General features: G+C 33.1%; 1 protein-coding gene across 1 annotated transcript; it reads right to left on the bottom strand.

Moving 5' to 3' along the window:
• Positions 1–11,014: 11,014 nt before the first annotated feature.
• Smp_200210 (uncharacterized protein) lies at positions 11,015–11,251 on the bottom strand (the record flags this gene model as incomplete). The annotated part of the gene is made up of 1 exon (XM_018795139.1): positions 11,015–11,251. The coding sequence occupies one exon, from the start codon at positions 11,249–11,251 to the stop codon at positions 11,015–11,017; it is 237 nt and encodes a 78-aa protein (XP_018649482.1).
• Positions 11,252–25,807: the final 14,556 nt, after the last annotated feature.

The raw sequence follows: 25,807 nt of genomic DNA, 5'->3' as shown, positions 1-25,807 counted from the left end.
CAAGAACAAATGTCGTTTACAATTAAAATATTTATTCATGGAAGTTTTCTAACACTTGTTGTCTGGTTTCCATTACCGTATCGTAGAAATCGATGAATAGAGTGTCTGTATCTTGTGCATTTTGATTCATATGATTGAAATCTATATAAAATGAGGTCATCTTGTTTTATTTAAATACAAATTTAACCCACTCGATTGTAACTTGTTTTTTTTTATGTATTGTACTATATTCAGTGATACACACGAACAAATACAAACGAAAACAATCAATGTAGCAGTAGCCTCTGCATCAATAGGCCTCAACATACCAAAGGAAAAAGCAAGTTTCTCAAATACAATCACACTGTGGAAGAGGTGGAAACATTCACGTATCTGGGAAGCATCGTTGATAAACAAGGAGGATCGGATGCAGATATAAAGGCGAGGATTGGTAAAGCAAGGGAAGCATTTCTACAATTGAAGAACACATGAAACTCAAAACAACTCTTAACTAATTTCAAAGTGAGAATCTTCAATATGAACGTCAAGATAGTCAGTCCTACTGTACGGAGCTGAAACGTGGAGAACTACTACATCCATCGTCAAGAAGGTACAAGTATTTATAAATAATTGTTTACGCGAAATACTCAACATTCACTGGCCGGATACTATCAGCAACAGCGTCTTTTGGTAGAGGACAAACCAGCTTCCAGCTGAAGAGGAAATTAGGAAAAGACGTTGGAAGTGGATCGGACATACATTAAGGAAATCACCAATATGCATCACGAGGCAATCCCTAACTTGGAATTCGGAAGGGGAGCGGAAAAGAGAAAGGCCAAAGAACACATTACACTGGGAAATAGAAGCTGATATGAAAAGGATGAATGTTAACTGTAAAGAACCGGAAAGGATTGCCCAGGACGGGTTTGGATGAAGAATGCTGGTGTGCAGCCTATGCTCCTCGACGAGGTGTAACAGGCGAAAGTAAGTAGGTAAGTAACTATATTCAGTGATAATAATACTCGATAAATTGTACATAAATAATGGTTGATAAATATTTGTCAAAATGAATTCATTTCTTAACATAAAAATGATTTACCGATTAGTTTGTATTAAGACTTGAAGAGGTGTATTGTCGTTTGTTTTAAACTAAATTCAAATCATTATCAATAATCTGATAAGGGATGTAATTGTGTGAATTAAGTATTTTCAAAGAGAACAATTTTGCGTTTTCCGATATCTTTTAAAACCATTTTTCGTTTCACTTAAGCAAACAACTTCTGGTGTTCAATCTGTCTCTGTTAATGATTATTTGATTATAAATTCACCCTGAAGAAATTAAACCAAAACATAAACGAACAATATCCTTTTTCAGTTAGATCTTCATTGAGCTTTAAACTAAAAGTATACCAATCACGGCAATTTGTGATTCATTGATAACATAAAAGTGAGTTGCACAAGCAATCAAAACTAATGAAAAGTAAAACATACAATTAGTCGATAGGATGGGGATATATTAGTAATGAGAGTAATAACAAATACAAGGGTAAATTTAACTGATTTATCCAACTTCAATGTATTTTTACTAATTAAGTTACTCCTGTGAAGTGAAGAAATTAGTCAATGATCACCTTCCTGTGTGAATTTAAAGCAACCAAACAAAGTGAACAGATATAACCGTTTTATAACATATGGGCAGGATTTGTCATAAAGAACATACAAACTAAACCTTTTCGAGTGATCTAACAAATGCATTCATATTTTCCAAACACGTATCACTCTCTTTTCCTAGACATATTTATAGCTATAAGGATTCCAGCTGACAACTCTACCCACTTTGTTCATAGTTAGTATATTAAGAAGTTTGAATTACACTTTTTTCCTATGTTAAGATATTTATTCTAGCTACTTTTGTTATTCTTAACGTTACTAGTAAGCAAGTCATGGAATAACTAGTTTGTACATTTTGGTTTACATTCGTCATAATTAGTTCTGAAATGCACTTCGTTTCTTATCGCTGACTCATAAACTATTTTGATTGCCTAACGTTCATCATAAGAATCATTATTATTCATTCAACATTGACATTTCACTTCACATACTGGAGTTATAACCGTATAGAGAATCGTATAGAATTTTGATCCACTGAATAAAATATGTAAAGATCCATTGAAGTGAAAAAAAAAAATAAAAATCTAAATATTGTATAAATCAAACGGTCAAACAAAAAATTGAGCTCCTCAGTAAAATGTACATTTTCTTTCTTTTAGATATTTATATATAGAAAATGGTAATGGAACATGATTTATGATCAGATAATTCATGTTCTTATCAGCGTGATAACCTTCAAAAAAAATAATCCTGTTGTGATGAGAAAATGATTTTTTTTTTTGTATATATCCATATAATGTGTGAATGGAAAACATTTTGTATGTCAGTTCTAAAAATGGGCTTAGAATGAATGGGTTGTCAAGCGTAAAACATATATTTTCAAATATCAATTTTGAAATTTAGGCTTATTGACCTAGAAATTATTATCCAATACCCGTTTTGGCAAAAAAAAAAAAAGAAAACGATAAACTGATTAACTTGCGATTAGAAAGTTACTTTTTTTTATCAAAATTTAGGTCAATCTGTTATCACATTCAAACAAGTGGTTAACGATCAGTTTACTCACAGAATTTAATTGTAGGTTACTATTGTTAACTCTCGAATTTTTCCGAAAGTATTTAAATTCAATCCTGACAAAATAAAGCACTTAATGGATCTTTTACTCGATTTATGAAATAGGGTTTATGATTCGATTGAAGTAAATCCTGTGTGACCATAAACTTGAGTGAACAGATGATTCATCATTTTACCTTGACCAATGGACTTTAAAGAACCGTTTTTTTTTGTTATTAGATTAGATAATATACATTGTTTAATCTAAGTCGAATGGACAAACTACGTGACCGTAATGTTAAAGACTTTTATCTGTGAATAATCCCGTTCTTTTAATTCTTACATGCACATAATACCGCATGTTCAAACCGAACAAGGTTAAAACAGCCACGCAATCCACGACTAGTGAAACTAATCTATAAATAATACCACTTGAGATTTAAAGTTATCTTTGAAAATCCACTTCGTTTAAATCATAGAATTCTCAAGGAAACTGTTTGCAGAAAATTATAAATAAGTTCCTTTCTGTTAGATAATTTCATATTTAAGCTCAACCTAGAGAACCAAATATGAAAGTTTTGAGAAAACTATAGAACTGTCTTTAAAACGTACAGTCAATCAATGTTTACATCCCCGGATGATCTTGGCAACAATTCGCTTTGAAATGTAAATACGGTTTCGTAATCAGTATGGTAATCCGTTGTATTCTATGTGAAATTCATCCTTGGTTGTTGAGATTCAGATGTAAACAAACATAAAACAGAACATTTGAGTGAAGTAATGACAAACATTTCTCGATAGATTCTTTCAAATGCAATCTGAGCATACAGAACACTTTTTAAACTATGAATAATCTAAATTCATTTGGTAATGTTTGTTTGAATCTTCCCATTGATGTGTTAAGACTGCAACTGGTCAGTCTCTAATTGGCATATGTGCATACTGTGCATATTGCCTCGATATAGCCTTGATTCACAAGCATGGTAAGCAGAGATGGATAGTGGCTAGCAGAGGAATCCAGGACGCGCGTTTCGTCCTATTTGGGACTCGATGGGAAGATTCAAACAAACATTACTAAATAAATTTAAACTTCACCCCATTTTGCAAGCAAGTAGCTATCAGGGCTCAGTAGCTAAGTGGAGTATGAAGCGAACGTTACTGGGTTCGAGTCCCAGAGTGAGCATCAACTCTGAGATGGAGGTACATCCAGCTGACGAGTCCCAAATAGGACGAAAAGCGCGTCCTGGATTCCACTACTAGCCACTATCCATCTCTGCTTACTATGAATAATCTAATTTATTTCATTTCATATTAATAGCATTTGTTTACTTAACTTCTAATTAATCAAAATACTCTAATATAATTAACCTTTTCAAACTTATCTATACTCATTTTAAAATAGGGAAGCAATTTTATCGGGACAACTCAGCTAAACTATGACAAGTTACCAATCAGTGACCATAATGATGACCACATAAATAAATAATCGATGACCAGTTTATATAAATAATTTTAATCAAAATGTATGAACTTCATTTTGTTTGATAATCAAGTTGAGTAAATTCGATGAAATGTTCAGAAATTATCTGCCCAAGGCAATATTAGAAAACAAACGTCCAATATGTTTGTTATCTTACTGAACTGACAGTAATGGAAATAATATTAAAACGTTATGTTGTTATTATTATATAAGATCCTTTAGTTTGATGAACAAAATAGCTGTTAGCTAACTAAACATAACTGATAATGTAGTGAACACGAACACGATCGGGGGACAGTAGGATGTGTTAGATCACAAAATTACAGAATATCTCACGAAAATTTGACAACCATACAGTAAACAGTTAATTTGCAAATTATCAATCAATTGTCTCAACTTTGATGATTCCTTCTGTAAATATCAGTCCATAGTCCCCAATTATTATTGTACATGCACTTTCATATCAATTGCATCCCATCTCAGTTCTTTCTTTATCGATCTTCTGGTGAAATACATTCAATATCTGACCATCGTTATATTATACTTATGTGGATATAAGTAACCCATACCACAATAACACTTCAACACATTCAAATTGTGTTTAGCAACGAAACTAAGGTCTTATCTTTAGTCTGATTTTAGACTTGGTAACTCAATGTACCTGAAACTTAGTGTCGTTATGCACATTGACACTGGACATCATATTCCTTCTTAATCCGCATATGAATTAATTAATTCACTAGATGAACTAATGCACAAACTAATCATGTTTTTAGTTACATTTAGTCACAATATTTAAATACATGAACGTCAACTAATATAAGAGTAAACACTAGAGAATTTATTCTTTTCTCCAAGTTATTTTTATGTATTATTTATATAATAAGTCAATGTTGTTATATTGTCGTATTAATTGGTATGTAATATCAATGAATTCTCTTTACTTCTTGTTAACTGACAAAATTACACACATCCTAAACAAGCCACATGAAAATCGTGATGAAAAAAGGAAATGAAAGTCAACAAACAAGTCTTTACTGCAGATAAATACATGTATCATATCATAAACGTTTGAATGTTAAATAGTTTTTAGTTAATCACGATATATATATATATATATGATTGATTGTATTTACAATATAATGAAATATAACTTACGCCTGTTACCCATCGTCGAGGAGCATAGGCGTCCCACTAGCACTCTCCACCCAACCCTGTCCTGGACAATCCTTTCCAGTTCATTCTAGTTGTTATTCATCATTTTCATGTCTGCTTCCAATTCCTGATGTAGTGTGTTTTTTGACCTTTCTCTTTTCCGTTCCCCTTCACGATTTCAAGTTATTGCTTGCTTCGTGATGTAGTTTGGTGATTTCCGTGATGTTATGCCCTATCCACTTTCAACGTGTTTTCCTAATTTTGTCTTCAACCGGATGCTGGTTTGTCCTCTCCCACAGTACTCTATTCCTGATGTTATCCGGACAATGGATATTAAGTATCCTGCCTATGCAACTATTTATTAATGTTTGTACTTTTTTGATGATGGTTGTAGTAGTTCTCTACCTTTCAGTAAATAAAATATAAGCAGAACACGAAGTAGTCATATTTTATAAATTACTGAAATGTATCAGAAATAATTACTATCAGTCATTGGCTATCAGGATATGAACACTTTTAGAAGATTATGTAGACTGAAACTTTAGATTGAAAATTAGAGTAATTATATTCAGCCTGAGGATAATTTATTTCTATTCGTTTTAATTTAACTCCCAGTGCATTCCAATTTCCAGTGATGGTCTAACATTCATCGGCTCATGATCATAATTAACGTAATACCTTCTCATTGAATTTTACAAAAATCAGATTCTTTATCATTCACTTCATCAAAATCTATAGATGATACCATGTTGGTAAATTCCAATAGCTAAAAATAATCTGAAAATATCAATTAGGAAAGACTGTAAGTTATGTGTTCAATAAGAATGTATAATAACTATTTTCAATATGGGATATATCAGTCCTAAAAGATATTTTGATAATCATGTTTTGACAACGCTATGAAAAAGCGAAAACAAAATAATGTCTATAACATCTTCGTCTTAACGGATATTTCAGACGTATTTCTAAAAACTTTCATTCTTCATGCTGAACAATTGTTATAAGACTCAACAACTAGTTTGATTGAATATAAAACGCTACTTTAAATGAACTTTAATTTATGTAGGAAAATAGTGTTTTACAATGACTACAACTACCCAATTGATATATTACGTAATGGAGTTTAGATAAGTAAAGAGAATGGATAAGTATTAGTTAAGTGATCACTACTATTCTAGGTGACATGGCTCAGAATCGATCACAATGGAGTAGGTGTATACACTCTTTATCTTCCTTTAAACCTTAAGATTAAAATTGCTTCATAACGTTCTTCCTTCCTATACTTATATCCTTATATACAACCTATCTTTCATATACTACCACCACTAAATTAACTATTTCTATGAATCCGTTGTTCATCTTGTTGTGATAATGAGGTATGGCAACTTGGACTGATGCATACATATTAACCCATATTTTAATTTGTATAACACATATACCACTTTTAAATATTGGAATTATGAGATGTTTTTATTAATACCTAAAATTATGTCAGTATACAAGTGAAATATAACCTGACAGAAGTTTTGTTTATATTTGATAAGATTTATTTATGGGATCAAAATTAATCACTACTTATCAGTAATATCTCTATTTAGGATATGACCTTTATTTACTTAAATTAAAATTTTAATGTTATGATAATAAACAACAGATTTTTAAAAGAGTATGATTAGTTGACGTTCAGAATGACCTCATTTAAACTTTTTATTGACTTAATAAAATGACCGATATAAAAAATATGATGTTAACTTAGTGAATGTGAATGGAAAATCGTGAATAGTGTAACAAGAGCTAATTCATACTCTTTTTGTTTTAATAAATGCGTATAATAATAATTACTGAAAAAAACATGAGCTAATCATGAAGTTATTCACTTTCTAGTTTAATGTAAACTTGAAATTGTTAGATAACTTCAACTTTAAATCTAATCGGTATTTCCTTACTTGAATCTTCACACTAATATTTAGGACTGCAATCGATCAATCTCTTGTTGGCATAAGTGCATACTATTCATGTTGCTTCGATATTGCCTTAATTAGTAAGCTTTATAAACAAAGATGGATAGTGGTTAGCAGTGGAATCCATGACATGCGTTTTGTCTTATTTAAGACTCGTCAGCAAAATGTGCCTGCACCTCAGATATGATGTTCACTTTGAGATGTGGTTACATCCAGCTGATGAGTCCCAAATGGAACGAAACGCACAGAGTACCTTAGTAAAATATAAACACCATACACTGAATACTTCATTTGAGAATTCCCATTATTTGTCCTTCACATTTTATATGATTTATCAAGTTCACAATTCCTTGCTATTTTCCTGTGTATTCTCTCCGATTCGATCTTAGCTTTCTGCTGTCAGGTTTTCCACTTCCGATTGGTGTTTCATACTACTTATGTATGTAGACATTTGAAGCGTACACCACAATGTGCTTCAAAATCTGACATAATAAGTTCGTTCATTGTTTGTTATCCCGTGAAATTCTTCCTAAATTATCTTGTGCTTACACAAACCATGCTATTTTGTACTTCACAATAAATTTCTGTTAAAAACTTGAAACTATATTACAATAAGTGCCTGAAGTATTACATTCATTTGTTTTACGTAAGAACATCATAAGTTATTTAAAACTTTACAAGTTTCTGATTTTCTCTAGACTCGATATTACTTTCTGGGTACATACATGCGAATTTGGATGACCGTGGCAACCAGATAATAGCATTGGTGTTTTACATTGAACAAGTGTTTAAGGCGCGAGAAACTAACTACACTCCGACTGATTAACATCACATATTTCAAGAAGTTGAGATCTTACAACTGTTATTTAACATGTTTTTGGTATTGTTGGATAGATCAATAATATTGCCTGAAAAAAGCTCAGAGGGGTCCTGAAGGCGCTAGGAAGCATTTTATCCGATAAGCATTGAATAGAAGTTTCTCAGATACATCTAGAAAAGGTAGAGGCACGAGTCGCAATTCTGACTGGATGATGCACTTCATAATTATTTATTGTAAATCAGAAATCTAACTTATTAGCCTGAATTATATTATATTCCCGAAACCAAAACAAACCTACTTTCTTACCATAACCGATTCATTTAAGACTTTTATTCTTAATATTAGAAATCGTCTAAACTAAAATATCAGTTGTTGGCTTGTTTGTCAAACACAGACATTCATAATATTATCTGAATAAAAGATATAAAAAGTAAGATAAAAAGACTACTTATTTTGGAGGATGTATGAAACAATCGGTAAGATAAAATCTTGTTGAAAACATTGATCTGAATTTAAGACTGCTTGTTAAGACAGTATGTAGAAAAATATATGAGCCTCAACTGAACAATGAAACATTTTCAGTACTCAGAAATGCGATACGGGGATTTTCTTGGACAGTATATTGCGTTTTTTTGTATTATAAATAAAAAAATTGAGCATAAACTTCCGTAACCATAATAGTATGTATTGACATAGAATTTTGAATGTCGCTATATAGTTAATCGGGTAAAAATGATATATATGACTAATAATCTTCACCTAAGCTCACATGAAATCCTAATCATAACGATACTAACATTTGGGCTCGATGTCCGGTCATACGGCTTGACAATTATTAGTGTAAGTTTTAGCTATATAAGGCTTGACAGATCACTTTAGTGAAACTGAAAGATTTCCTGTGATTAGTTACCAAACTTCAATCAAAGTATTGTTTGACTATTTTTTAGCGTCGATCGTAATCTGTCGACCAAATAGCTGCCCAGGTTACCTCAATAACATTTTTGCTAATATGATCAGAGCAACTAATTCAATTATGAATGAAAGAATTGAAACCACAAATATGACCTGAGATAATCTGTATTACCTTTAAATTGTTTTGTCATTCTCACTTTAATGATAAAGTCTCGATATAAATGTCGTACTAAATAAACTTATCCATTAAATAAATAACAGATAATTAATTATTTAATTGCTAATTAAAGATATAATTTATCAGCAATCTTTTTCAACACAGTAACATATTCACTTGGTGTTGTTTACTTGTATCTTCTCATTGTTATTTAGAACTGTAATTGATCAGTCTATTGTTATCATATGTGCATCCTGTGCGGACTGCCTCAATATTGCCTGGAGTCACAAGCTTTATAAGCAATGATGGATAGTGGCTAGCGGTGGAATCCAGGACGATTTGAGACTCGTCAGCTGGATGTATCTGCATCTCAGATTCGATGTTCACTCTGGAACTCGAACCCAGTAACTTTCGCTTCAAACGCCATCGCGTTATACACATAGCTACGTTACTTACAGTAACATATTATTTATACAAGTTTTATCATTTTTTAAATATGACATTGCTAGTTCTTGATTAAAACATTTGACTGTTTTAGATAGACAAAGCCAGATAGTTATATATTATTTTTCAGAGAAGTAGACTAACAACTGTATCTCACTATAACATTAACATCAGTCTGAATTAACTCATTCAAGTGTACATTATTAAATGTTTAGTTTTATATCTTGTAATCTTAGTGGTCTTAAATTTTCAATAAACAAATTGCTCGGAAAACGTCAATTTCATAAGATTTACAGAAAGATTCTGAAAAAATGAAACTATATTTTCATATAATTAAATATATAACTGTACAGTACGCAATTCTGGCTACCCAAAATGTTTGTTTACGTATTACTTTTTTAATTATTTGGTGCTTATCCATAAAATTCAGTTTGAAGATTTCAGTATACAAAATTTTCAATTTGTGGTTTCATGACGGATAGTTTCAGTTTGACTTCCTGTGAGCATACTTCTGGCAGCTAAAACATAGCACAGTGGTACATGTATATAAATTCTCAGATAATACGTGGATTTCGATGAATTTAAATACAATGCACTACATACTAATGTTGAAAAGCCTAGATCAAAGGATTAATCATGTAGAACGAAGCAAATGTAATAAGTTTTTACTAAACAAACATAAATTCTTATGTATTTGTACATAGCATAGCATTAGCATTGAACTCGCTAAATTAAATAAATAGATAATGTTGTAAATTATGCGATTTTATAAAACTGAACAGATGGGTTTTGAAATGACATTCCTATACATTTAAGGATGTGCCGAATGCAGAAAATATCAATAACTCATAATCTTGATGGAGTTTGGTTCTATGAGCTAGATAGTTTTGTTCTAGAGCTTTCATCGTTCTTCTGAACGGCATCATCAGCACAAACTCCAAGTAGAAGTGGAGTGTTCGAATTTCTCCACATATAGTTCACAGCTCATCCTGTAGACATCGATGTTGATTAGTTCTTTTTGACCTCAAACCTCAAACGATGAAAGCTCCACGACCAAACCATGTAGCTCAGAAAACAAAACTCCGTCAAAATCATTCACCTGAGCTACAAATCTTCTTCACCATCTCAAAACTCAGAATCTATTTACACAAAAACGTAAATTCTATCGATACTAATAGTGAAATACATTATATTCCAATTATTACACACTATATATATATTACATAATGGCTACAATAACATGTCTATTATTTAATAACGTTTCTGAAGTTAAGCAACGTTTCTAGTGTATATTTTTTCTAATGTCATTTCAGTTTTCTCTAGACAAATAAAGTGAGTTACTAAGATCGATTTAGTCTGAATATTAACGAAACAGTACACCATGATAGATATTCAATATAAGTTTTCCTTATTTTTAATTTTTTTTTCATATTCCTAACTGTTTAGTTTTCATGCATCAGTGATAAACCTATTTTATCAAACTTCAATAAACAAAAAAAATTGGCTTTTAAAATGAAAACCAGACAAGGAAAACAGATTCCACAGTAACTGGATAACAAATGAACAAAACAAGTTATTAATAAGAAAATAAATTCAATAACTCGAATGTAATTTATCATTACATTTATATTATCATAGTAACAGTTTACAAAAATAATTGATTTTACGTCAACAGTCATTAGGTATACCGTTCTTGTGAAAGGGTGAGATTATGATAATCACGAGTTGTTTTTTTCTTCATTTGAACATATATTAACTGAAAAAATATAATGAAGCTTGAATATTCTTAATATTTGTTTCAGTATAATATTGAAACGTATCGGTTATATCCTGCTGAAGACGTAAGTACAAGTAACTTCCGGGACCTATCAATGGACTTTTATTCTATACGTATACTTATTGTTTAACTATTCAGTAATTAGATTGTACATATCTAGATTCATCTTATTATAAGCTTCATTTTGACCTATGGATCATATTATACGATTTACTGCCCCCAAATTATATTCAGTTTATTGATTATTGTCTCCCACGTTCACAATCACATTTGGCTTGATCTCGTACAAATATTATTTTCTACTTTATAGTGTGATGCAATCTGTCTGTCTGGTATATAAACCGAGTATGCTTGAAATAAATGATTTGCATAGCAGAAGCTGCAATTGGTGTTTTAGACTCAATTGGAAGGGATAGACGGACAAGGGACCAAAAAGGACACAAGACTGCTCATACCGGTTGAACGTCATTGATTTGTCACAGTGTTAAGATTGGAAAAGTCGTATTCCGATTGGTGGATAACTCACGTTATAAAAGCCGGACATGAGATCATAACGAATTGGCAAGGGCCTTCGTTTCGGAAAGACTTCTCACAACCAATCATAAAGAGCTCAGCTTACCGAGTTACTATAAATATTAATTATAACTAATCTTTAACAGTTTAGGCACATTGATTAATTAAAGGTTTACTATCGTTTGAAATATCATAATTCTAGTCGTTAAAGTAATACACCCAGTAAATAGAACTATCAAGTGTTTATTTTTCCTTTTTCTTTTTTAAAAACATCCTTTCCCAAATAAATGAGAAAATATTTTTCATGTTATTCGAGCCAACATAACTATCATTCTTCAATTTCGTCTCTCCCGGAACCATCTTCAAGCTTTCACTTACTAAAAGTCATACAAACGTGACCAAAACATTAATTTCATAGAATAAAAATATGATCACTTAATTTGCTGCGTTAACCATATTATTATTTGTGAATGGAATTTCTTCGTAATTATATGTAGTTCAGTAAGATATATTATGCTTTATATTTTTTCCCCTTCCAGCCATATAGAATGGTGAAGCCTAGTAGGCCCTTCTGGAGAGGAGTGCTACATCGAAGCACGGCACAACTACCGGGGTGCGATTGCTGTTTCTGCACTGCTTATGCAGAACCATTACATAACACTCACAACCAATTTTTTTGTCTTCTTGTTTTTGTTTTTATTTGGGCAGACTCATTTTTTTACCACTCTTTTGAACCCTCAATAGTTATGCAATGACTCTGTGTATCATTCGTAATCGTTCTCAATTATTGGTAGAGTGGTTGATTAGGCCGATCTCCACCACCCGGGATTACCACTCACGTTAGCTCATGGAAACAGTCCCATGATCCGGGAGGCACGAAAAGAACATGTGAGTCTGATTTTTTTTCTATTCCCCACGTTACCGTTATCTGCAAATACGTTCTCAACTAAATATGTAGTTTGTACATTCTTTTTTCTACAAATACATTAATGGAATCTATTTAAACTGCAAAAAGTAACTCATCTACCACTTTACTAACATTATTTGTATTTTAAATTTTGAATTATTTTTTTTTTTTTATTTATTTAAATTTTTTAATTACAAGAAATTTCGCGCCTTTTTTTCATTTTTTTTTCAAAAGTAAATTTAATTCTAATCTTATCACCATTTTATTCATTGAGTTAGTTCCAAATTTATCATGGATTATTAACAGAAAGTTAACAGAATGAAGTAATTTCATACATATAGTTCTCTCTATACTTTTGAATAGAGCAAAAACAAAGATTCTAGCAGAATAGTATGAATTCATTTTATTTCGTTGGTTCTCGTCAGCTGCTTATAATCTATGTACCTGCTAAAGCATCTACATTGGCCGAATAGAATGGACGGAATCTTTTAAATTTTTTTGAACATGTTCCTAAAAGCCTCAAAAGAAGAGGAAGAAAGACTCTAGACAGTGCAATTGCGAAACATTTCTTGAATATGGGACATCAGGTCGATAACTTACAATCATTCAAGGTGATTAGTAAACAACCAAACTTCAGTCTTTTGAAGTTTGCTGAAGCCGTTACTACCAGGCGTCAAAAATCTGATTTATGTGTTCAAAAGGAGATTATTAATCTCTCCTTACCTTCGTGACAAACATTCCTTCGTTGCATGTAAACTTTTCCTCTTTTTTTCTAACTTTTTCTCGCATTTTATTATGACTATCTACCCGATTATTAATCTTATTTTATTAACTGAGCTCTACTTATTTTATTCCTATCAACGTTTACTTATTATGTAATCACTTATTTCTGGCCGTTTGAACTATTGTCACAATCAATGTTGTAGAATGTTCTTTCATATAAGTTATATATTTACAATATTGAGTCTATTAAATTTATTTACACCCTTCCAAAGGAGATTGAGATATAGTGTTGGTTTGCACATATTTTAATATATATTGAATGAAGCGGTAAGGCGTTTCTTAAACATTTTTATGTACGAACATCTTCTATTCCATAAAACATAGCTAGATACCTTATTCGTTTTGTTTTGTCTAATCTGCCTGTCGTTAGGTAGAACTTTATTAGCTGTATTGAACCATTTCATACTTAATCATTTTTACATTTTGTGATGATAAGCACCATCATAACTACTTTGTGACACTCATCAAAGTTAGTCTCATTTCTTAGTTGTTACTGAACCGTAAGAGTTCTTTGACAAACGATGTATAACGCAAGAAAACGTGACAAACTAAAGGTTATAAATTTGTTTTTGATATTGTTTATCTCTTGTTCTATCAAATTGGTTCCTATACATTGTGAGCATTTGTAGTTTATTTGCTTTACTGCCAATTAATGTTGATTCAAAACACAACAATCGGTCGTATTGTGTTATGCTGTCAGTTCAATTTTGTCTTACATATATAAGAATAACAGTTTAATATTCAAATTTTATAAATCTGAGGTCCATTAAAATTCTTCTATACATAACTATCATTTTTATATTTTACACAATTACATTATAAATATTCATTTTATGAGAAACACCATTTAAGGATCTACCTAATCATTTAACCGTGAATAACATTTACTCAAGTTATTTCTATATCTCAGACAAAAACGATAAATCACTGCCTAACATCAGTTTTAATAGCTTAAGAGGGAGAGACTATAAATTATGGACGACCTTTGAACGAATCTTAAGTGACCTTAAGAAATATTAGTCAATCAGGTAACGGTTAGTATAGAGTAAAAATGTATTATACAACACCAAAGAAAGAGGTTCTAAAATCGTAATGCATAAGGTAGAGGAACTCATCCATATGGCTTCATAATACTCGGTCTATGGAGATATGATAAGGTCACAAAAGCTCTCTCAGCCCCGACCACATAGCCTCAATATTGTTTGTATGTGCTCTGGTTGTGTAAGTTTGTCATTTTTATTACGCATATATCCCTACAATACTCATACCTCGGAACAGCCGAAGCATCAATAACATCTTCGAATATGGCAGCCAATGTTACTGGTTCTTTTATTATACAGTTCGCATCAATTATTATAATTTGCCTTAGTCTCAATCTGGATCGAGAGAAAAAAGTTCCTATTCTAGCTGACTTCTTCATCTAATATATATTACATCGAGAGATAACATCATTAGGGTAGTCTGCACAAGGTCTACAAGTCAATTGATTACCGCAATTACAAATAAAGGAACTTCCTAATAGTCCCATTTATTTTAGCCGCTTAATTGTCATTTCTTCTCTAAAATCCTCTGCGAACCGATGGTACATGAGCATCAGGTACTGAAATCGGCGCGGTGACCTTGACATCCTTCAAATGCTTCTGATTGGCTCGTCCATAAATTATAGTCTCGCCGCTTGAGAGTATGCATTTTTAATCCCTTAATAAATATAACAAGTAACCTGTCTCTCGATTTTTCATTTAGGATCAATATTACATCATGGAATATTATTTATTAGTCTAATATAACTTGTAATATTGAATTAAACTAAGCTCCATGATATAATAAACTATTGTAGTAAGTCATTTCCAATGGGATAAGGAGGTGAACAAAGGTGAAATAAAGAGTAGTTATATGAACCGTTGTTTTCAATAACTTCATCTTCAAGCTCTTCAGTTATAAATCCATAGTTCCTATGTCATGTTAGAGAGGCCAAAATAAGATGTGCTAGTGAATTAAACAATGTTACACTTTAAAAATAGTAAACTTTTCAATTTGTGACGCCACAAATGTTTGCAAGATTTGTTGAAAAGATTTTGAACGCCGCCAAGTTACACGTTGTTCTTTGAAATAAAAGTTTTTTTACCAAGAACCATGGATAGATGAATAAAGCAATTCATTTGCTCCTGTGTAGGAAGTTATATAAGTCACAATCAGAAGGTTTAAATTTCGTGTACTTGTGAAAGTGCACCGGCTTGGTTGGGAAAAATGGTCGTGAGATCTATTAACAGTACGATCCTTTCACATAATAATCATAAAAAAATGGATGCTGTTTTGTTTTGATAACAAGTTCTAAATAATCTACTTAAAAGATCTAGATTATGTCTCCTGTAAATAAATGCAATTATATGGGTTATCTCCAGAAAATCTGACTGATATATCTAAAAGTGGTATGTTCAGTATGTGTTTACCTTGGTCAACAACTGGGTCACTATATGCACAAACTGGGAACAGTAAACCACTTACTCCCTTCAGTATTTCCTTTTGCGTTTTATCTCCCCTGCCTATTTCTTGATTTACGAATTCATGTTTCCCATTCCACATGAATTTCTTTTTACAATTACTTAGACAATACCTCTCTTATTACATATATTCACACGATGTTATCGTTAATAATATCGTTATTACTATTATTATCAGTTTAATAAAAATGCCACTATCTATATCAATCCAACAAAATGCTCCTACATTGCACTTAAATCATACGATTTATTTCATTATTATTATATTCATTAGAGCTTGGCACCTTACAACAAACTACTCTAACTCATATGGATAATTTGTTTGAATCGACCCATCAATTTTCGAGATTACAAATAATCAATTTACTTAAGCATCAGTATTTCATTAATCTACAAGCATTACAAGCAGAGTTATTTGGTGGTTAATAGTGGAATCCAGGACTCACGTCCCATCATATTTGAGACTTGTTAGTGATATTTACCCGCATCCCAGAAATAATACTCACGTTGATGTTGAAGTCCCGAAGCGTGGATAGAAAAACCTCGTGAAATAGTTATTGACACGAAGATATACATGAGGTTGTCATCATCATACGTAACTTCTAAGATAAACTAACTTGCAAAGTTTTTCAGGTAGGTCAGCTTCCGGGTACATGGTAAGGAGAGACTATTGTCATACAAGTCTACCTACTCTCTTTCTGCTAGCAGTCAGTTGTATTATGAAAATCTCCACATCTCAGAAGATGCGAAGTATAAAGTAAACCCATTTTACACAAATGATTTGGACTTTACAAACGACTATTTTATTCACAGAATCAAATGCAGGTGAAAACAGTCAGTGTAACGTCAGATTCTATAGCATTAAACATTAACGTTCACAAGGGAAAAATAACGCAGTGAACAGTAATCGAATCAAAAGTTATAATGAACTTCTAAAAGCATAGGACATCGTTACCTAACTCGAGAGCATCCCTAATAAACATGGATGATCTGATGCATATGTGAATAAATAAATCGGTAAAGTAAAGTTAATACTTCTACAATTGAAGAATATCTGGAACTTCAAAGAACTTTCATATAAGCTCAAAGCAGGAATTTTCAACACAAAAATCGAAATAGCCCTATTGTATGGAGCTGAAGCTTGAACTGCCACGACTATCAGTATATATTAACAAAACAGCAATCTACAAAAGGTACTTCAGTTTCATTGGACAGAGACCATTAAAAATAATCTACACTGACAGAGAACAAATTAACTTAGAGCTGAAGAGGAGATTAGGAGTTAGACAGGATATACTTTGTGGAAATCATTAATTTACATCAAAAGAGAGGCCCTTCTTTGTAATCCTCAAGGTATAAGGGAAAGAGACAGACTGAAAAACACATTGCGCTGAGATTTGGAGGCATATATCAAAATCATAATTAGACTTTAGAAACAACTAATAAGGAGAGATGAAGGCGGATTCGGTTGACTATATCTGGCCGAGAGCTAACCACTCAAAAGAGGTAATCATCGGAAACATATAACCTATATCTTTAGCCATAATGTTGATTGTTTAAAATGTTTTACGATACCAATCATTTACACAACATATTCAACCTCGAAATTCGTCGTCAAAATGGATACAAATATTAAGTTATAGGTTATCATATAAATAATTTATTCTGACCTCTTGAAATTTCTGTGTGTTATGCAGTATAAACTTTATGAGAATTTAAGAAAACTAGTGACCCATCTTAAATTTAAAAACTGCCTGACAATGTCGAAAACTATTCACCCGTAACATTGTTTCTACTTATAAATGACTACTATACAACAATGCAATTTTATTCGGAATTTCATGTAATTTCGCACCCTTTTAATGAATTTCAGCTAACTAGAAATTATGCAAATACAGTAGATGTTACAGAAAGACCCTTATGACAGATTAAAAAAAATTATTTCACAATTTCAACTTCTTTGTTTACTTCCGATTTATTCTTATATTTGATTTAAATGTTGGATGCCAAGTTGTATAATTTGTCACATAAACAGAAAAAACCTCAATCCATCAGTTCAGAGTTTATTAAAATAAATTAATATTTGTTAGAAGGATTGTGGAGATTTTAGAATTTTCACAGTTTAAATCGCTAGTCAATCTTAACTAGATCACCACTGATGACCTAGAAGCACTAGACGGCTCAGTAGTGTAGAAGTTAAGCGTTTGCGCGCGAGACCCAAGTTTCTAAATTTAAGCTAGGATATACAATACTAAGGAGTCTCGTACTAGGACAAAACAGACGTCCGATGCTTCCATATTTTCACTGGTAGTGTAGTTTGGATTGACTCGTGATTTCAACTGTGAAAATGAATATTTATTTTATACTGTAATTTAAAAATAAACTCCGCCTGTAGCTCCTCTGGGGGTTACTGCCGGTCCCAAGCCCGGGTAAAGGAGTAGGGTTGGGCATGGGGTTAGCGACCCCACCCCGTAGAAAATCAACTCGCTAAAAAAACGCTAACCAGAGAAAATCATTCAAACCATTCCAACTCTGCCCTGGGAGTAGAAGGAATAATTATGACGTCTCATGATGAAAGCCGAGTTCCTTCGGAAGTCACGAGGCCGATGTACCTTCTTACAACCAGAGCGACAATTTTTATAGGTTCATGGAATGTCCGAACAATGTGGGAGACCGGAAGAGTCTTCCAAATTGCTGCAGAAATGAGAAAATACAACCTGGAGGTGCTTGGAATCAGCGAAACACATTGGACGCAGGTTGGACAACAACGACTGTCTTCAGGAGAACTTCTGTTATACTCCGGTCATGAAGAAGAAAATGCCCCACATACACAAGGAGTTGCATTGATGCTGTCCAGAAAAGCACAAAATGCACTTATTGGATGGGAATCTCATGGACCGAGGATCATCAAAGCCTCCTTCAAAACAAAGAGAGAGGGCATTACAATGAACGTCATCCAATGCTATGCGCCTACCAACGACTACGATGAAGACGCTAAAGACCAATTCTACGATAGGCTGCAGTCGATCTTCGAGAAGTGCCCAACCAAGGACCTGACCATTCCGATGGGAGATTTCAATGCCAAGGTTGGAAAGGACAACACTGGATACGAAGACGTCATGGGACAACATGGACTGGGAGAAAGGAACGAAAATGGTGAGAGATTTGCAAACCTATGTGCCTTCAATAAACTGGTCATAGGTGGCACCATATTCCCACACAAAAACATACACAAAGCCACTTGGATTTCACCGGATCACACTACACAGAATCAAATCGACCATATCTGCATCAACAAAAAGTTCGGGAGGACGATGGAGGATGTGAAAACTAGAAGAGGAGCTGATATAGCATCCGATCATCATTTGCTGGTCATCAAGATGAAACTAAAACTCAAGAAGCACTGGACAATGGCGCGGACAACATCACAAAAGTTTAATACGGCCTATCTTCGAGATGCTGACAAACTCAACAAATTCAACATAGTACTCAGCAACAGGTTCCAGGCCTTTCATGATCTACTCAATGGAGAGGGAACTACCATGGAGAGCAACTGGAAAGGTATCAAGGAGGCAATCGTTTCAACATGTCAAGAGGTTCTGGGCCAAAAGAAGCACCATCACAAGGAATGGATCACTGTTGGTACACTGGATTAAATTGAAGAAAGGAGGGACAAGAAGGCAGCAATCAATATCATCCGAACCAGAGCGGAAAAATCCAAGGCACAAGCCGAATACACAGAGGCAAACAAGCAAGTGAAGAGGAGCATCAGAACTGACAAACGTAAATATGTGAAAGATTTAGCAATGACAGCGGAAAAGGCTGCAAGAGAGGGAAACATGAGACAACTGTATGATACAACAAAGAAACTTGCTGGAAATTACCGTAAGCCAGAAAGACCAGTGAAAAGCAAGGAAGGCAAAGTAATCACCGACATTGAAGAACAACGAAACAGGTGGGTAGAACACTTCAAAGAACTCTTGAATCGACCAGCTCCACTGAACCCACCCAACATCTAAGCAGCACCCACAGACCTCCCAATCGATGTTGGCCCACCAACAATTGAAGAGATCAGCATGGCCATTTGACAAGTCAAGAGTGGCAAAGCAGCGGGACCAGACAACATCCCGGCAGAGGCACTGAAAGCAAATGTAGCAGCAACTGCCAAGATACTCCACATCCTCTTCAGTAAGATTTGGGATGAGGAACAAGTACCAATAGACTGGAAAAAAGGACTTCTGATCAAGATACCAAAGAAAGGCGATCTCAGCAAGTGCGACAACTACAGGGGCATCACTCTTCTCTCAATACCAGGAAAAGTCTTCAACAGAGTATTGTTAAACAGAATGAAGGATTCCGTGGACGCCCAACTTCGAGATCAACAAGCTGGATTTCGTAAGGATAGATCGTGCACAGATCAAATCGCAACTCTGCGGATCATTGTGGAACAATCAATCGAATGGAATTCATCACTCTACATCAACTTCATCGACTACGAGAAAGCATTTGATAGCGTGAACAGGAAGACACTATGGAGGCTTCTTCGACACTACGGAGTGTTTGCCTGAGAAGATAGTCAATATCATACGGAACTCCTATGATGGACTAAACTGCCAAATCGTCCACGGAGGACAACTCACCGAATCGTTTGAAGTAAAGACCGGTGTTAGACAAGGTTGCTTACTCTCACCCTTTCTCTTTCTCCTGGTGATCGACTGGATCATGAAGACGCCAACATCTGGAGGAAAGCATGGGATACAGTGGACAGGCAGAATGCAGCTTGAGGATTTAGACTTCGCGGATGATCTGGCTCTTCTATCACAAACGCAACAACAAATGCAGGAGAAAACGACCAGTGTAGCATCAGCCTCAGCAGCAGTAGGTCTCAATATAAACAAAGGAAAAAGCAAGACTCTCCGATACAATACAATATGCACCAATCAAATTACACTTGACGGAGAAGCTTTGGAAGATGTGGAAACCTTTACATATCTGGGTAGCATCATTGATGAACACGGTAGATCAGATGCAGATGTGAGGGCGAGGATCGGCAAAGCAAGAGCAGCATACCTACAACTGAAAAACATCTGGAGCTCAAAACAATTGTCAACCAACACCAAGGTTAGAATTTTCAATACAAATGTGAAGACAGTTCTACTCTATGGGACGGAGACGTGGAGAACTACGAAAGCCATTATCCAGAAGATACAAGTGTTTATTAACAGCTGTCTAGGCAAGATACTTCGGATCAGATGGCTAGACACTATCAGCAACAAGTTACTGTGGGAGACAACAAACCAGATTCCATCTAGCAGAGGAAGAAATCAAGAAGAAGTGCTGGAAGTGGATAAGACACACATTGAGGAAATCACCTAATTGTGTCACAAGACAAGCCCTCACATGGAATCCTGAAGGTCAAAGGAGAAGAGGAAGACCAAAGAACACATTACGCCGACAGACATGAGAAGAATGAACAAGAACTGGATAGAACTAGAAAAGAAGGCCCAGGACAGAGTGGGTTGGAGAAAGCTCTGTCGGCGGCCTATGCTCTATTGGGAGTAACAGGCGTAAGTAAGTAAGTAAGTAATTTTAAAAAGAAAAAGAAAAAATTAAAGGTGTTTATTGCATTCACAATCTTTTTATGATTTATGATGTTTATCGTCCAATAATAGGTCTTAATTAATCAGTTTATATGACAGATATTTTCACGAAACAGAACTAGTTTTCTCCTTTAAATTCACTTGATATTGTTTGGTTGAATCTTCCCATTGATGTTTAGGACTACAATTGATAAGTCTCTTATTAGCATATGTGTACTGTGCGTATTGCCTTGATATAGCCTTAATTCACAAGCATTATAAGCAAAGATGGGTAGTGGTTAGCAGTGAAATCCAGGACGTGTGTTTAAAGCGAACGGTACTAAGTTCGAGTCTCAAAGTGATCATCAACTCTGAGATGGAGGTACATCCAGCTGACATGTCCCAAATAGGATGAAACGCGCGTTCTGGGTTTCACTGCTGACCACTAGCCATCTTTGTTTATAATAGTTATCTATTTTGTTTATAATATTCTCTTCATTACACTTGTATATTCAGAAGTACTTTTTAACTCACGTTTATATTAAGTCAACTGTTGGTATTTTAAACAAACCAGAAATCCATTACAGTACACATATGGATTTACTTTTTAAAACTATTTATATAAATTTAATCAATAGAATCAAGATTCTTAGCAATGTATTCTGGTTATAGATTTAGAAGGACAAGATGACTTTATCCAGAATACTAAAACTAGTCTATAAATGAAAAAGGCTAATCTAATCACCATGACTAAGAAAATAACTGAAAACAATTTGAATGATACTGCTTCACTTGGTTATTAAATATTATTTTATTCTGCTATTAAGGATAGATACAGATATAGATATGAATAACAGGGAAATCTTGATTCCTTTTTTTTAATGTTTTCTGTTTTAACTTTAATATGTTAATAGAGAAGTACTTATTATCATAGCTAGTAGTAACATCAACATGAAATTCAATATTGATTTTACTGTTATGTTTACATAACAGAAACATGTTTAAGTAGTTGAGAACAATGTTACAATATCTGTCTCTTATTAAAATATTAGGTATAAATTACAAGTTTGAATATGTTTTATCATTGTTATCATTTAACAACTAGGATCAGACTAGAAACCATGCTATAAACTACATGTAGGATTTGAATCGACAACTATATCTCTGTGTTGATGTGGCATGGCAACTCTCTTATGAATTTATAACAGAAGGCCGTTTTCAATCTGTTATGTTTTTTTTGTCCGGCTTGTTATGACGTGATTTATCCAACAATCGGAATACGACTTTTTCAATCTAGCACAGTGTTAAATCAATGACGTTCGACTAGTATGAGCAGTCTAGAGTCCTTTTTAGTCCTTTGTCCTCCTAGCCCTTCCAATAGAGTGCAAAACACCAACTGTGGCTTCTGCTATGCGAATCATTTATTTCAAGCATACTCGGTTTATATACCAGACAGACAGATTGCATCACACTACAAAGTAGAAAGTAATATTTGTACGAGATCAAGCCAAATGTGATTGTGAACGTGGGAGACAATAATCAATAAACTGAATAGAATTTGGGGGCAGTAAATCGTATAGTAATAATTCATAGGTTAAAATGAAGCTTATAATAAGATGAATCTAGATATGTACAATCTAATTACTGAATAGTTAAGCAATAAGAATATATATAGAATAATCGTCCATTAATAGGTGTCACAGAAGTTACTAGTAGTTTCATTATCACTAGGATATAACAAACTCGAACTGATGTATGTAAGTACGAAGTTCTACAATGTGACTGACTGGCTGACTAGAATCTGTTCACTTTTATTTAAAAAATAATTAGACTTTAAATTAGTGAATCAATCTAATTTGTTGTTTTTTTATTCAGATTAAAAGTGAAACCTTTTACAAACTCTCTAATACGATAAATGAATTAGAAATGTAGGTTATTTACAAATGGATTGTAAAAATATTCTCTTTTCTATAAAAGTGATATTTAAAATGTGTCTGGAATTGGATGAGAGATGAGCTGGAAAAATAATTTTTATTTCTTTTAGCTGTAGGTACTATTGAACAAACTTATTCTATCAAGTAATTTTTATCCCAGTGGGAAAATTATTACTTTTATATCATCTAGTTGATTGTGTATGGATATTGTAAACATCAATCGTTCTTTATTATACAACAATCCAAGTAATGAATATTCTAGAGAGTTTTGATTTTATTTATTGTTTAACAAGGAATCTTGAAAAAGTGAAATGATTGACAGAGATATGTAGTGAGATTATAAATAATACCGTTGTATGTGTGTTTAATCAACTGTGTCTGTTGTGAGGCAGTCACTCACTGAAGACCGTGGTAGACGGTGGCGAAATTTCGTGGATTCGTTGAAGTTAGACGATAACACGGTTGATGCAGGCTAATCGGTCTACAGGTTAAGCGTTCGCGTGCGAGACTGAAAATCCTGAGTTCGAGTCCCTTTGATGAGGGATTGTGAATACTTCCTGCTAGAGAGTTATATACTGAAACAAAACGGTCATTCAGTGCTTCCAGATTTTCAATAGTGGTCCAGCCTAAATCGACTCATATAAACAATTATTGAATAAACTAAATCAAAAAAAACTTGAAATGAGAGATTTAACATTATTTCTAATTCGAATCACGGAAAACAGCAATGTTTGCATTTTCAGCAATGCAAAACAAATTAGAGTAGAAATATTTCCTTTACAATTCAGAATGTTCATTTTAACACACTTTTTCACGATTTCTATCAAGTGATTCTTTCATAGTGTAGCGCTTATACATTTCAAGAAAATACTAGGCATTTGGATGCATAATAATCATTCAATACATCTAGTTCGCTTTATTATCTTGAAAAGAGCAACAATAAAGAATTGTGCAATATAACATACATTCAAAAAACTAGATCCTTGACGGTTAGCTGATTTATAAAACATTGGAACGTATCTGAGAAACTAAATACCTCTAATTGGTTCATTCTGGGTCCTATTAAGTATTCTGTTAATTTCGTTGATCGATTGCTTGTATATTGATATGATTATTATCTACTGTTACAGCATCTGACGATCTAGAATCTTCTTTCACATATTATAATTGTTTAAAACACTCTTCATATGTTTTTAGTCTTATTACTCCACCATGATGATACATATCCATTTTTACTGTTGTACATATGTAAACTTTATGATAATTTAGATTGCCCAGATAGCTTTCTATGTTTTACAAATCACCTAACCGTCAAGAGACGAATTTTATGCTGTTTTATAATATACTAGAGAAATTACACATAGTTTTTTTTCAATTAAAGATAGGAGATCAATATTGATTATTGAATCATGACAGTCAAAAAATGAGATTTTTCCCATCTCCATAGTGAAATAACCCGTAAATTATTTTTCTTGTAACCAATATCAGATAATTAGTTTTTGGGTGTCAATCTTAGTAACTTTTAGATTTTTTTCTAAACAATTCATCTAATTGATTAGAGAAACTTGAACACAATGAATTTGCAAGCAGTTGTTCATTAAAAAAACCTTCATTAAATCACCTTCATATCACATATAGATGTTATTAGTATTACTATCATTATCACTAATGATAGCAACAATCGTAATAAATAAATAGATAGACATCAACTGTCAATTGATCATTCTATACAACTAAGTTGTTTCCTTTTGTTTACTTATAATTTCCTGTTTATAAAAAAGATTAATTAAATATCAACTAGATAATAATGATTATAGAATATTGTAATATGTCTAATTGTGTTAATGTATATAACACTCATGAAAACAACAACAACAACAACAAAAAAGAAAAGAAAAAAACGAAAGGGCTATCTCTAAACACGTAAACAAAATGAAACCACATTAAAAGTAATAGTAAATGAAATAAACAGATGAATGAATGAATAATCTCATTTTAAGAAATAAGTCTTCAACTACTAATTAGTTTGTTTACTAAGTAATTACGATTCATATGTATAATAAATTGTACTATTATCAGAAGGGGGTATTGTGGAGATTTAAGTATTTTTATATAATTGAGATCTAGTAGGTCCTGAGTTCGAATCTCGCGAGGTGGAATCATGGATGCGCACTGATGAGGAGTCCCACAATAAGACGAATCGGCCGTCCAGTGCTTCCAGGTTTTCCATGGTGGTCTAGC

The sequence above is a fragment of the Schistosoma mansoni genome, chromosome 1 (assembly GCF_000237925.1).
Source record: "Schistosoma mansoni strain Puerto Rico chromosome 1, complete genome".
Classification (NCBI taxonomy): domain Eukaryota; kingdom Metazoa; phylum Platyhelminthes; class Trematoda; order Strigeidida; family Schistosomatidae; genus Schistosoma; species Schistosoma mansoni.
This window is presented reverse-complemented; position numbering and strand designations above follow the sequence as displayed.